This window comes from Podarcis melisellensis (genome assembly GCF_964234715.1).
Source record: "Podarcis melisellensis genome assembly, chromosome: 14".
NCBI lineage: Eukaryota > Metazoa > Chordata > Lepidosauria > Squamata > Lacertidae > Podarcis > Podarcis melisellensis.
Window position 1 is genome coordinate 700,111 of NC_138546.1, and position 11,844 is coordinate 711,954.

Consider the following 11,844-nt stretch of genomic DNA (forward strand, 5'->3'; position numbering starts at 1 on the left):
ATAGGCCGCCCGCCGCGCCTCGGAAGCGGCCCTTTGTGCGCGAGGGGGCGGAGGCGCTTGGCCGGAAGTGCCTCTAGACCGTGAGGAGACCCGGAGGAAGCGGCAGGAGCGGCGGCCGGCTGAGGTAACGGCTCCGCGGCGGCCGTTGGCCGGGCTTCCCCCGGGCATGCGCAGAGGCCCGCCTCCCAGCCCCTCTCCCCAGGCCGGCCAGCTGCCGCCGCGCCTCCCTCGCAGGGGGCTGTTGGGGAGGGGGGGGTTCCTAGTGAGGACTAGGAACTTGGGGGGATCAGGGCTCGTTGAATCTCTCTTGCACCCCCCCCCCATCCTGGAAGCGCCTCCCTCAGGCTGGCCTGCCTCGCAGGGGGGTTGTTGGGGATTCAGAGAGGAGGAGGAGGAGGGAGAAGAACCACTCACCCCCCCCTTGAGGTGCCTGGAGAGAGAGAGAGGGGGGGGTGCAATGACAGTACATAACTAAGTCAGACTCCCCCCCCCCACCACAACCCTGTGAGGTAGGTCGGGATTGTCAGCATCGCCCTTGAGCCAGTGCCACCAACTGGACTCATGCACTTCAGCCTGACTGGGCCAGGCGAGCTGGGTGGCACTTCCAGAGACCACCTTCTGGACAGGAACAGGTCAAAGTGCTGTGGACTCACAGCTTAGAGTTGTGAGCACCGGATTCACTTCCACAAGAAGACAGTCGTCACACAGCAGAGTATAGCAGAGTATATAAACGACTCGGAGAGCAGCTCTGTGGAATATCTTCTTTATTCTATCTACAACTATAATACAACTATTTACAGAGCTTAATGAGATCTAAGCATAAATGAATGCTGCACTGAGTGTCTGCAGCTGCTCTTAGCAGCAACCTTATCTCTACACACAATCTCTAACACTCAGTCTCTCTCTCCGACACACTGACTGACTGACTGACTGACTTGGTGCTGGAGCAGAATAACTAGAGAGCAGAACACTGCCCCTCCTCTCTGGAGAATCAGCAGACTCCTCAGGAGATTCTTGGATATGGGAGGGGTGAAATCTCCTCAGGGATGAGAGAGATGGCGAGTGGCTCAAGGTCATGCCCAGTGAAGCTGGTGACGGCCGAGTTGAGGGGGGAATTTGAACCCTGGTCTTTGCTGGGCCCTGGTCCTCCTCTGATCCCCACAACAACCCTATGAGGTAGACTCAGAGAGGCGGTGCTTGGCTCCCAATGTCACATCCAATGAGCTTTGTGGCCAAGGAGGGGATCGGAAACCACCTTCTAGTCTGACACGCGCTTAATTCCAGTCGCTTAGCTGCATGGAGGGGGGGGGGTTTGCTTCTGCCCACCCCCAATGTCCACTATTCAGCCTCACTGGATTAGGAGAAAAGGAAGGACTTTCTTCACAAATGTGAATAGTTTTTTGCCCCTGCATCACTTTACTCTCTACTCCCACCCAACTAAAAAGCCCCATGTGTTATTTATTGGTTAAAAAGCAGGAGGCTGAGAGTTGGAAGAAGCGGACAGACTCCATCATGGAGGGATGCAAGAACTACCGTATATTTGGATTTAGTTCTTCCCTCCCTCCCTTGTGAAGAGGGTCCATTTAAATTACCTGATTTATGAACAGGTTTCCTGGGGGACCCCACTTCTTGCACCCCTCCATTCTGGGGGGGGGGGCGTGTCTTATCTATTCCTACTCTCAGCTTCCTGTTCTTTAACTATGGTTCTGGGATTTACCCAGAGGCAAGCTGGCTCTGGATGTGGAGCCTGTAGTTTAGCTACCACAGCTAATACCGTGGAAGAGCCCTAGTGGGTCAGACCAGGCGGCCCAACTGTTCTGGCATCCTGTTTCCAGCCAGCAGGATGCTGCCCGGAAGCATCCATGTGGCGCATGAAGATTGCAGCCCTCCGTCATTTTACCACCACCTCTCCCGGCCCAAGCAGTTGGTAATCTGCAGCCTGCTGCTTCTGGACTTGGAGGTTCCACTACCTGCCATGGCTTCTTCCGTGTGGTGAAGTGGAGGGTGCTTAGTTGTCCTGCCTGAGCACCTGAAGGTCGTGCTGTTGCTGCTCCCTCTTGAATGGGACCTGGCACTATCCTGAGCATCCCACTCCTGTACCGGAGGAAGGATTGGCACAGAGTGCTAGCCCCTTGGGTCCAAGACTCAATCAGCTTCGAAAATGAGTGTCAAAAGTTCTGGAAATATGGTTAAGCTTCTAACTGTGTTAACTTATTAACATTTCATTGTCCTGTATACTTCAGTTGCATTTTTTGAGTAAGCAACTTGTGATTTTCCTTTGGAACTGTACTGGTCCAGCTGAAAATATTAGAAGCAATGTTAGAGGGAATTCGTTTTTTTGGGGGGGGGGAGTGGGGCACTCATATAAGTTCCTAACAGATCCTTTCTCAAGTTCCTTTGGAACTGTTGGCCTCTGAGAAAGAAAGAATAAATTCCCAGTCTCTGGAAGTGAGCTGTGCCTGAGCAGCTTGTAAGTGGATCATTCTGCCAGCCCTCTGGTGGTATGATGTAGAGGTTTTCCTGAAACGAAGGCAAAGGCAGTGGGAGGTTTCCTGGTATCAACAGCCTCCTGACGTCAAGTCCTTGCCTAGTTGGCATGGTGGCGACTGGAATCCTGTGGCAGGAGGTGCCTGGGGTGCGGCCTCCTCCTGGGACATTTTAGAGAAGGAAGTTTTGTCTCTCGAACTGTAATTTGGCTGACGGATTGCCTGGAAGTGTGCACATCTGCAGCAGCACTCAGCTGGTTCCTGTGCTCTGGGATGGGAATAACTTTTGCCCCTATCCATCACTTGCTTATAATAAGGTGCCTTTGTGACTGGTATGTGGTGTCCTTTGGGGCAGTGGCCACTCAGAAAGGAACTGAAGAGCTAACTAGCAGTGATTTGCAAAACGTCTCCATGTTCCCTGTGGTCTAGGAAATGAACTGGCAGCAGAGTGCATGATTTGGAGCAGGTTTCTGAGCAACCAGTGTCCTCTGGTGGCATTTCGATGGAGGGCATGTCTGCGGCCGGTACTTGATGCATCACCAGGCTTGTGTAGCCAAATTGAAATAGGGTTATAATGTATTGCAAAATCTCTAGGCCCGGACCTGATGAGGTGTTGTGAGGGCTGACTCTTTTAAATCCTGCTTGAGTTGCTCATTTGCACTTTTCCACCAAGGCACCAAATCAGAAATGCATTAGTTAAGCCCGGGATTTCCCTGAGGGGGCTGGGTGAGGTGGCACGAGGCAGGGGCTGCTGCAGCTCGACAGGGTGTAATGGTGCTGATGGGTAGCTTGTGGCATCCTTTTTAAAGCACTGGCACCGTACCTGCTGTTACTTTGTCCCCACTAACTTGAGGAGATGCAGTTCCCATATCGCCTCTCTCTCTTTCTGCATGTCTCCCTGTGTCTTGCTGTATCTGTCTGTCTGCCTCTCTGTCTCTCTTTCCCATATCTGCCTGCAAGCCCTGCAGTGTTTCTGACTATCTTGTTGTTCTTGGCCATAGGTATCATCTGTCTCGTCCCCTGCATGTCCTTCATGGCATGGCTGGCAGAGCTGGCTCCCATTCAGCTTTGGCTGCTCCCTCCCTTTGTTCCTCTGGAGCAGTTTCAATGGCTCACCAAGTAGAGGTGGTTGCTGCTGCTGCAGCCCAAATCCTAGAAATGAAAGGCAGGCATTGAAGGACTTCTTTGCTACTCCTTCTGCTGCCGGGGCAGCTGCAGCCCAGACAATGGTTTGCTCAGCAGTTGCACATCAAACTGGGCTCTTTGCTCTCCTCAGTTCTCAGGCTGACCACGGAGCTTAGTTGGAGGCTGTTCTTACTGAAGAGTGGGCAGTTTATTGGACTGCACAGTGAAAGTTGCTGGTGACAAGGACTTCCATTTGGGGTGGTAGGCTTAAAATCCTGCACTTCTAAGTTGGCTTGGTCACAAACGGATCAGGTTCATGCTTCGCACCACCACGTTGTTAGCCTTTGATCTGCAAAGCTTGGTTTTCAGCTCCAGCTGCATGAATCTTATTTGACTGTTAAGGATGCTGCAGACTTGAGGCTGTGTAACTGACTCTTGCTCTTTCTGAACAGGTAATTGAGGATTGAGCAAAGTGTCCTGCAGCCCAGCCAAGATCCACTGGTTGCAGAATGTCGTCTGATGTAACAGAGGCGCTGGAGGAGCCTGAAAATCTCTCCTATGAGGAGCTGGAGGAGGATGACAATGTGAGGTGAGGAGAAGGAGAAGGAAGTATTGGCAGAGGCCCCAATGGCAGGCTGGGAGATCTTGTCCTTGTGGTTTGATGTAGTAGTACTGCATGAATGTGGCTCTAGATTCAGGTAGGTAGCCGGGTTGGTCTGAGGCAGTTGAAATAAATAAATAAATTTTAAAATTGTCCGCTAGCACCTTAGAGACCAAGTAAGTTTGTTCTGGGTATAAGCTTTCATGTGCATCCATCTAAGATGCTACTGGACAATTTTATTTATTTCGACTGCATGAATGTGAGTAGGCCTGGAGCAACAAAACGGAGTGAAAATGTCCCCAAAGGAGACTTATTTGATTCATCTTAACAAAATTTATAGGCGGCTTAATAAAATAAAATCTGTTAAGAGATCTACATAAAATAGTGGTTATCAACTGGAAAAAAGCAACACACTTTAACAACAAGTAGACAGAATACAGTGATCAAAAATACAGCTTCGACACAATTAACTTTCTGCATATTGATGTTCCTGCTGCTGCCTCACATGTGGGAACTTGAAGAAGGAACGCTGGTGTTTCAGCCTCGGGTGTTTGTCATGCTGGGTGAAACCCCTTCCCTGCTAAGCCAGGTGCTGAATGAAGGGAAGTTTCTTTGGTAATGAAACCCACTCCTCCCTGAGAGATTCTTAGTTGGGGGTCTTCAGAGTCCTCAGTCTGCCGTATCCAGAGAGTGCTTTCAGAGTTCAGTATCTGTGCTGCCAAAAAGCCCCTCTAGGAAAATGGCACCTAGCTCAGCTCTCTCTGAAGGTATTATGGAGCTCATTGATGGAACCAAACGGAAGCAGGTAGGCTGGGGGGAGTCTCCCAGATTAGAGGACTCATCCAGGTAAGGCCAATAACACTGGCCAAGGTGGTGAACAGCAAGGGCACAGGCGGCCTGTAGGCAGCAGGAGGCGTCCTGGGCTGTTTTCCAGGCATGTACAAGGCTCTTGGAGGACAGATTGGTGAGGCTTGGGGTGCTGATGGCACATTGCATGGAGGGGGTGAGTGTAATGCCTTCTCTTGTCCTGGAGTGCAGAAAAGCACAGCAGTGTTTGTGATGGTTTCATGGAGCCTGCGAGTTCTGGGCTGGTTGTTTTTGGGTGCTGGGAGGCTGAATCAAGCACATGCCAGCGGCTTCCGATCTTGGGCTGCGCATGTAAGACCTCTTCCCCTTGGGCACTTCTGTCTCTCCACAGCGCCACAGACTTGTCTGAGCTGCTCAAGGAAGGGACCAAGGAATCACATGACCGGGCTGAAAACACTCAGTTTGTCAAGGATTTCCTGAAAGGGCGCATCAAGAGGGAGCTCTTCAAGGTGCGTCTTGCAGCGTGCTGGCTATGATCCCTCTTTAGAACACGTGTAAGCAACCTTTAGCCTTCCAGGTGTTGCTGAACTGCACCTCCCATCAGCCCTGGCCATTGACCATGCTTGCAGGGGCTGATGGGAGTTGTAGTTGGGGGGCGGCAGCAGAGGTTGCCGCACCCCGTTTTAGCAGATGGGGGTTGCGATTCATATGTGCTGTGTGGCCTGTAGGGAGCTCTCCCCCCAGCAAAGAACTTAGCCCAGCTGCTGGGCGGAGGTGCTTCTGGCTCTGCTGAATAGTCCCCCTGTGACTGGTCAGAAGTGGGTTTAGCAGCAGCTGCTCAGCCTTCCCTGCTCACTAGTCAGGGGCTGGAGATCTTACTTATATGTTGTTTCATAACACTTAATACACCACTTGATTATTTTTTTAAAAAACACAAAGTGTTTATAAAAGATACCGTATTGGCCCAAATATAAGCCGCACCAATAATAATAATAATAATAATAATAATAATAATAATAATAATAATGTCAGGACTGCCTCCAGGTCCCAGCTCACAGAGGACCAACGCCCAGTTGATTTAATATACAAAAGTCTTTATTGAAGTTTAGTTTCCATTTCAAACCCCAGAGCGTGCAGCCCTACGTCTTGACTTCAGATCGGCGAAGTCCCCTCTGAATCACTACCCCTTCCGCACCAGTTTAAGATCCTAGCCCGGCTCCACCTCCTGCGCTGTTCCTTCCTCCGCTGGGTCCTTCTGCCCCCTGGGGTTTCCTCCTTCCTGGACTCTTCTGACGCTGACCCTCCTGAGTCTTGCCCTTCCTTCCGGCGGGCTTTAGGACCTGGCTCCCCATCCGGGCTACCTGCTGTGCCGCTCGCCTGTACATTTGAACTTGGCGTGCGCGCCCAGCCGGTAACCTTCCTCCTGACCGTTCCCCCGCTCTCCGATGTGGGCGTGGTCAACCCTGACTCATCTCCTCTCGCTGGTGGCGAGAACTCTGTTCCCGATTCCTGGGACTCCTCCCCCCTACTGTGCTCTGGTGGGGAAGCTGGTCCTGATTTCCAGCTGCTGCTCAAGGAGTCCCCGCTGGCCCCTTCCTTCTGGGGCTTCCCCTTTGGCACCCCCCTCGCCCTGGCCATGGGCGCTCCCTTCTGTGAGTCTTCCGATTCGCTGGTGAGACTCGTGGAATCTCTCTGACCACTGTCACTGCCTACTCCCCCCTCGGATTCCTCCTCCTCGCTCTCCATTTGCTCCCCCTCCTGTGTCTCTGCTCCTGAACCCCTGACAAATAATAATAATAATAATAAATTATTATTTATACCCCGCCTATCTGACATGGTTTCCCCAGCCACTCTGGGCGGCTTTCAACAGAACATTAAAAACAGAATAAAACTTCAAGCATTAAAAAACATCCTGAAACAGGGCTGCTTTCAGATGTCTTCTAAAAGTCTGGTAGTAGTTGTTCTCTTTGACATCGGATAGGAGGGTGTTCCACAGGGCAGGTGCCACTACCAAGAAGGCCCTCTGCCTGGTTCCCTGTAACTTCGCTTCTTGCAGTGATGGAACCGCCAGAAGGCCCTCTGAGCTGGACCTCAGTGTCTGAGCTGAACAATGGGGGTGGAGATGCTCCTTCAGGTATACTGGGCTGAGGCCGTTTAGGGCTTTCAAGGTCAGCACCAACACTTTATTGTGCTCAGAAACGTACTGGGAGCCAGTGTAGGTCTTTCAGGACTGGTGTTACATGGTCTTGGCGGCTGCTCCCAGTCACCAACCTTCAAAGGTAGCCCCATGTAGAGCACATGTAGAGCAGTAGTCCAAGTGAGAGATAACCAGAGCATGCACCACTCTGGCGAGACAGTCGGCGGACAGGGAGGGTCTCATCCTGCAAACCAGATAGAGCTGGTAGACAGCTGCCCTGGACACAGAATTGACCTGCGACTTCATGGACAGCTGTCACTTAATGCATGAACTATAGGGGCCAGGCTTTCCTGTGCCAGGAATAGCCGTAACTGTTGAATCAGTTGCAGCTGGTAAAAAGCCCTTCTAGCCACTGAGGCTGTGTGAGCCCCCAGTGACAGCACTGGATCCAGAAGCAACTCCTTCGGGGGGACCATCCAGGGAGGCAACGTTTTAATCCACAGCACCCAGGACTGTTCCAGTCTCTAGTCTTTTGCCTCAAACCTGCTGCCCTCCATAGTCCACCTTGAACTCTTCAGATCGTGGTGGCAGATCAGTGAAATTCAAGCAGCCACGCTATAGGCTCCAAACCCCTCATTTGAAAGGAGTTACTGATGTGTTGCCCAGCCAGTTAGGTGCCCACCGGAGGGTTCCCAAGCAGCATGGCCTGGGGCAAAGGAGGCCAGCCTGAGAGTGCAGCCGAGTGCCTAGCAGAGCCCCTGCTTCCATGCCCTCCGCATCTCGCCTTAAAAATGGTTCGGGCAACAGTGCCTGGGAAGACTCTTCTCTGCCTGGGACCCAGGAGAGCTTCTGCCAGTCAGGCTAGAGGTGGGCAAGCTGTGCCCCCCACCTCTGCCAGGCCCCATAATTCCTGAGCAGGTGAGGATCTCTGGAGGGGAAGCCGGGGTCCCGTGCTGCCTCCTTTCCCCACATGGCTCCTCTTCTCTCTTGCAGCTGGGCACCGTGGCCCTGTACTTCACCTACTCTGCCCTGGAGGAGGAGATGGAGCGGAACAAGGACCAGCCGGCCTTCACTCCTCTCTACTTCCCCCTGGAGCTGCACCGGAAGGAGGCCCTGATGAAAGACCTGGAGTATTTCTACGGGGAAGGCTGGCGGGAGAAGGTCCAGTGCTCAGAGGCCACCCAGCGCTACATCGACCGCATCCGGCATGTGGGGCAGCAGGAGCCGGAGCTGCTGGTGGCTCATGCCTACACCCGCTACATGGGGGACCTGTCAGGGGGCCAGGTGCTGAAGAAGGTGGCCCAGCGGGCGCTGAAGCTGCCCAGCACCGGCGAGGGGGTCCAGTTCTACATCTTCGACAACATTTCCAACCCCCAGCAGTTCAAGCAGTTCTACAGAGCCCGGCTCAACGCCCTGGACTTGGACAAGGGGACCAAGGAGAGGATCGTCGAAGAGGCCAACAAGGCCTTCGAATTCAACATGCAGGTAGGGAGCCGGGGGGGGGGGGGGCAGGGGAAGGCTGTTTCAGCTGCGGAGAAGACCTCACCTGGAGCTCAGGAGGAGGAAGCAGCTTCTGCTGACAGGAGGAGCTACAAACCCTGACCTGCTGCCTACTGGGGTGGGGGGTGCTTGTGGGAATCCCCCTGTCATTGAGCCAGCCTTTGCCCTCCCTATCGTTCTCAGTCTGCCTTTGAGGCTGGCCCCTTGGTGCTCTCTCCCGGGCAGGGTGGTGCCTCCGGTCTCTGCTCTGGACCGGGTTCCGTGAGACCTCCCTCCCCCTACCTTTTGCCCTCCTTGGCCCGCATCCTCGAGGGAGCAGTCAGCAGCGCTGGCTCCTGGTCTTTGTGCAAAGGTCACAAATCTGTGGCATCCATTGCCAGGGTTGCGACTGAACCTGGCGCAGGAGGTTGAGTGTTGTTGTGAAACAAGTTTCTAGCCCCCTGTCAGCAGCATGTGCACACACACAGAGTCTCAGTAAGGCGTTGCCCAAAGGGGCAGACCCAGGGGCAAGATGTGTCTTCCCGCTGAAGAGGTCCCACTAAGGGATGAGCAGGCCTTGCTGAAATCTCTGCACTGCCCAGGCAACTGCGGCCTGCGAGGCTGCCAAGGCCTGGGCTGGGATTTTCCTGCTGCCTGCCACTTTTGGACCTCCTTTGACTAGAACCCCAGGCTTGGCGCAGGTGGCACTTCAGAGCCAGCCCTTGACCAGCATGCGTCTCCGTCTCTATTGTTCTGCCCAGACACTGAGGTCCAGTGCCGAGGGGCTTCTGGCAGTTCCCTCCCTGTGAGAAGCCAAGTTATAGGCAACCAGGCAGAGGGCCTTCTGGGTGGTGGCACCCGCCCTGTGGAACGCCCTCCCACCAGATGTCAAAGAGAAGAACAACCACCAGACTTTTAGAAGACATCTGAAGGCAGCCCTCTTTAGGGAAGCTTTTAATATTTTATAGGTTATTGTATTTTAGTGTTTTGTTGGAAGCCGCCCAGAGTGTCTGGGGAAACCCAGCCAGATGGGTGGGGTACAAATAATAAATTATTTTTGCAGTGGTACCTTAGGTTAAGTACTTAATTCGTTCTGGAGGTCCGTTCTTAACCTAAAACTCTTCCTAACCTGAGGTACCACTGTAGCTAATGGGGCCTGCCGCTGCGCGATTTCTGTTCTCATCCTGAAGCAAAGTTCTTAACCTGAAGCACTATTTCTGGGTTAGCGGAGTCTGTAACCTGAAGTGTATGTAACCTGAGGTACCACTGTATTATTATTATTATTATTATTATTATTATTATTATTATTATTATTATTATTATTAGACTCTCCCCCAAAATCCGGACAGCGGGTATAAATGATTAATAATAATAATAATAATAATAATAATAATAATAATAATAATAATAAATTATTATTAGAGTGCACCAGGACTCCGGGGGTGGTTGCTCTGGCTCATGGCTTCTCCTTGCCCCTTCTCTGCAGGTGTTTGAGGAACTGGACAAGATTGGGGCTTTGTTAGCAGAAGAAACCCAAGAGGGGGGCCTCCCTGTGCACGATGGGAAAGGAGACGTGCGCAAGTGCCCCTACTACGCCACCAAGCTAGGTGGGTCTCCTTCTTTCACCTCCCCCTCCCTCTTTGGGTGCCTGGCCTGCGCCCCTGCCGGTCTCTGATTCCGCCCTTCTCTCCCCCTCCTTCTCCCCAGGCGCTGCCGAAGTCTCCAGCTGCCCCTGCCACGTGGCCTTGGCTCTGCTGAAATTGCCCACCGTCCAGCTGGTCCTGGCGGCCTGCGTCGCTGTCGCCGCAGGAGTTGTGGCCTGGTACGTGATGTGAGGAGGCAGCGCACTCTGCTGCTGCTTCCTGGTGACAGTGGCACTTACTTGGCGGGACTCTGACTGTTTCCAACCGACTCAGAGGTGGAACGATTTAATTAAGAAACCATTAAACCCAAATGCACAAGGAATGAGCGAATGGGGGAGATGCCCTCCTGCCTGTCTGTACATGAGCGGTGTTTCGGTGGGTTAGCTAGCAAGATGGCACTAGAGACACACACCCCCGGGCTGCTTGCTTGGCACTGGGCTTTGTTGAATACCAAAGCCCTGGGTGGAGCCTGGCAGCTCGTTCCCAGACCCACAACTCCCTGCCCGCCTTTGCCTGGTGGAGAGGGAGGTCTGGTCACTACCATGGGTGGGACCAAACAGTTTGCCTCCTTGCAAGGGGAGGCAGGGAGGGGGCAGGAAGCGCCCTGCCCCTTCCGCTTCCGCTCATGGTGGTCTCCGACTTTGTGGCATTCCAGGTACGTAGTAGGCGAACTGCATACTTTCAGTTACCCTCTTGTACATAAGAGAAATGCTAACGGTTTAGTTTCCATGTGACTTATGGACTGTGTTAACGACTCGGAAATAATAAAATTTATATTTCGGTGTCTTAAAACTGGTGTGTGACTTGGGGAGGAAGAGGAAGCAGCCTGACTGCAGGCAGCTCTCCTTGCCGGATTTGTGAGAGTGAGGCCCAGCTGAGTGTGCCCTGCAGAGCCTGCGAGAGGCTCAACTGCCCCCAGAGCCAGGAATCCTGGTGTTCCCCTATTCCCCCCCCCCTTCCTCTCTCCCTCTTGTGCTGCATCAGCTGCTTCCACTCAACACTTGGCAGTTGCCCCAAAGCCCTGCATGGGTGACTTCCTGGTGAGGCTTTTAGTGTCTGGCAGACAACTCCCACTTGGTTTTTCAAGTCCTCTTTTTGGCTAACTCCTTGGCAAGTGGCTGGCTTTCACTGCTGTGGAAACGGAGACTTTTAAAGTCAACATTCGGGCCAACTTGCCAGCTCAGATTTGTCCTAGCCCATTCAAGGTTTGGTGGCTCATTTACGTTGGGGCTTGGAGTAGCAGCTTTCTCAAGATTTCGAGGTCTGCCGAGGGCAGTCTTTCTGGCCATTTCCCTCCCCCTCCGCCCCCCCCCCGCCTCCTTGAGGAGGCAGCAGAGCACTGAACTCTCCTATCCAGCGGAGGATTAAGGACAGCTCTATTAAGTCAGCCCACTTAATCTAACTTGCTGCTTTCCAAGCAGATGCTGAGGAAGATCACAAGCAGGGCCCCTCCCCTCCCATGCTGGCTGCCTGGAAACTACCACCATTTAGCCATTGCCAGATTTCCCTCCCCCTCTCCAAATGCTCACCATTAGTTTAATCCCCCTGAATTCATAGCTGTCCCAC

The 11,844-nt window shown here is 53.0% G+C and overlaps 1 protein-coding gene across 1 annotated transcript; it reads left to right on the forward strand.

Annotated features, from left to right (window-relative positions):
- The first annotated feature begins 28 nt into the window (after nt 1-28).
- HMOX2 (heme oxygenase 2) lies at nt 29-11,070 on the forward strand. Its single transcript, XM_081889352.1, has 6 exons — nt 29-124; nt 4,064-4,200; nt 5,411-5,528; nt 8,150-8,641; nt 10,122-10,242; nt 10,343-11,070. The coding sequence occupies exons 2-6, from the start codon at nt 4,121-4,123 to the stop codon at nt 10,468-10,470; spliced, it is 939 nt and encodes a 312-aa protein (XP_081745478.1). The 5' UTR covers nt 29-124; nt 4,064-4,120; the 3' UTR covers nt 10,471-11,070.
- Nucleotides 11,071-11,844: the final 774 nt, after the last annotated feature.

Coding starts and splice junctions, on each gene's coding strand:
- HMOX2 (XM_081889352.1), top strand. CDS start 4,121: ATGTCGTCTGATGTAACAGAGGCGCTGGAGGAGCCTGAAAATCTCTCC. Junction 4,201..5,410: donor GAGGAGGATGACAATGTGAG/GTGAGGAGAAGG, acceptor GTCTCTCCACAG/CGCCACAGACTTGTCTGAGC. Junction 5,529..8,149: donor TCAAGAGGGAGCTCTTCAAG/GTGCGTCTTGCA, acceptor TCTCTCTTGCAG/CTGGGCACCGTGGCCCTGTA.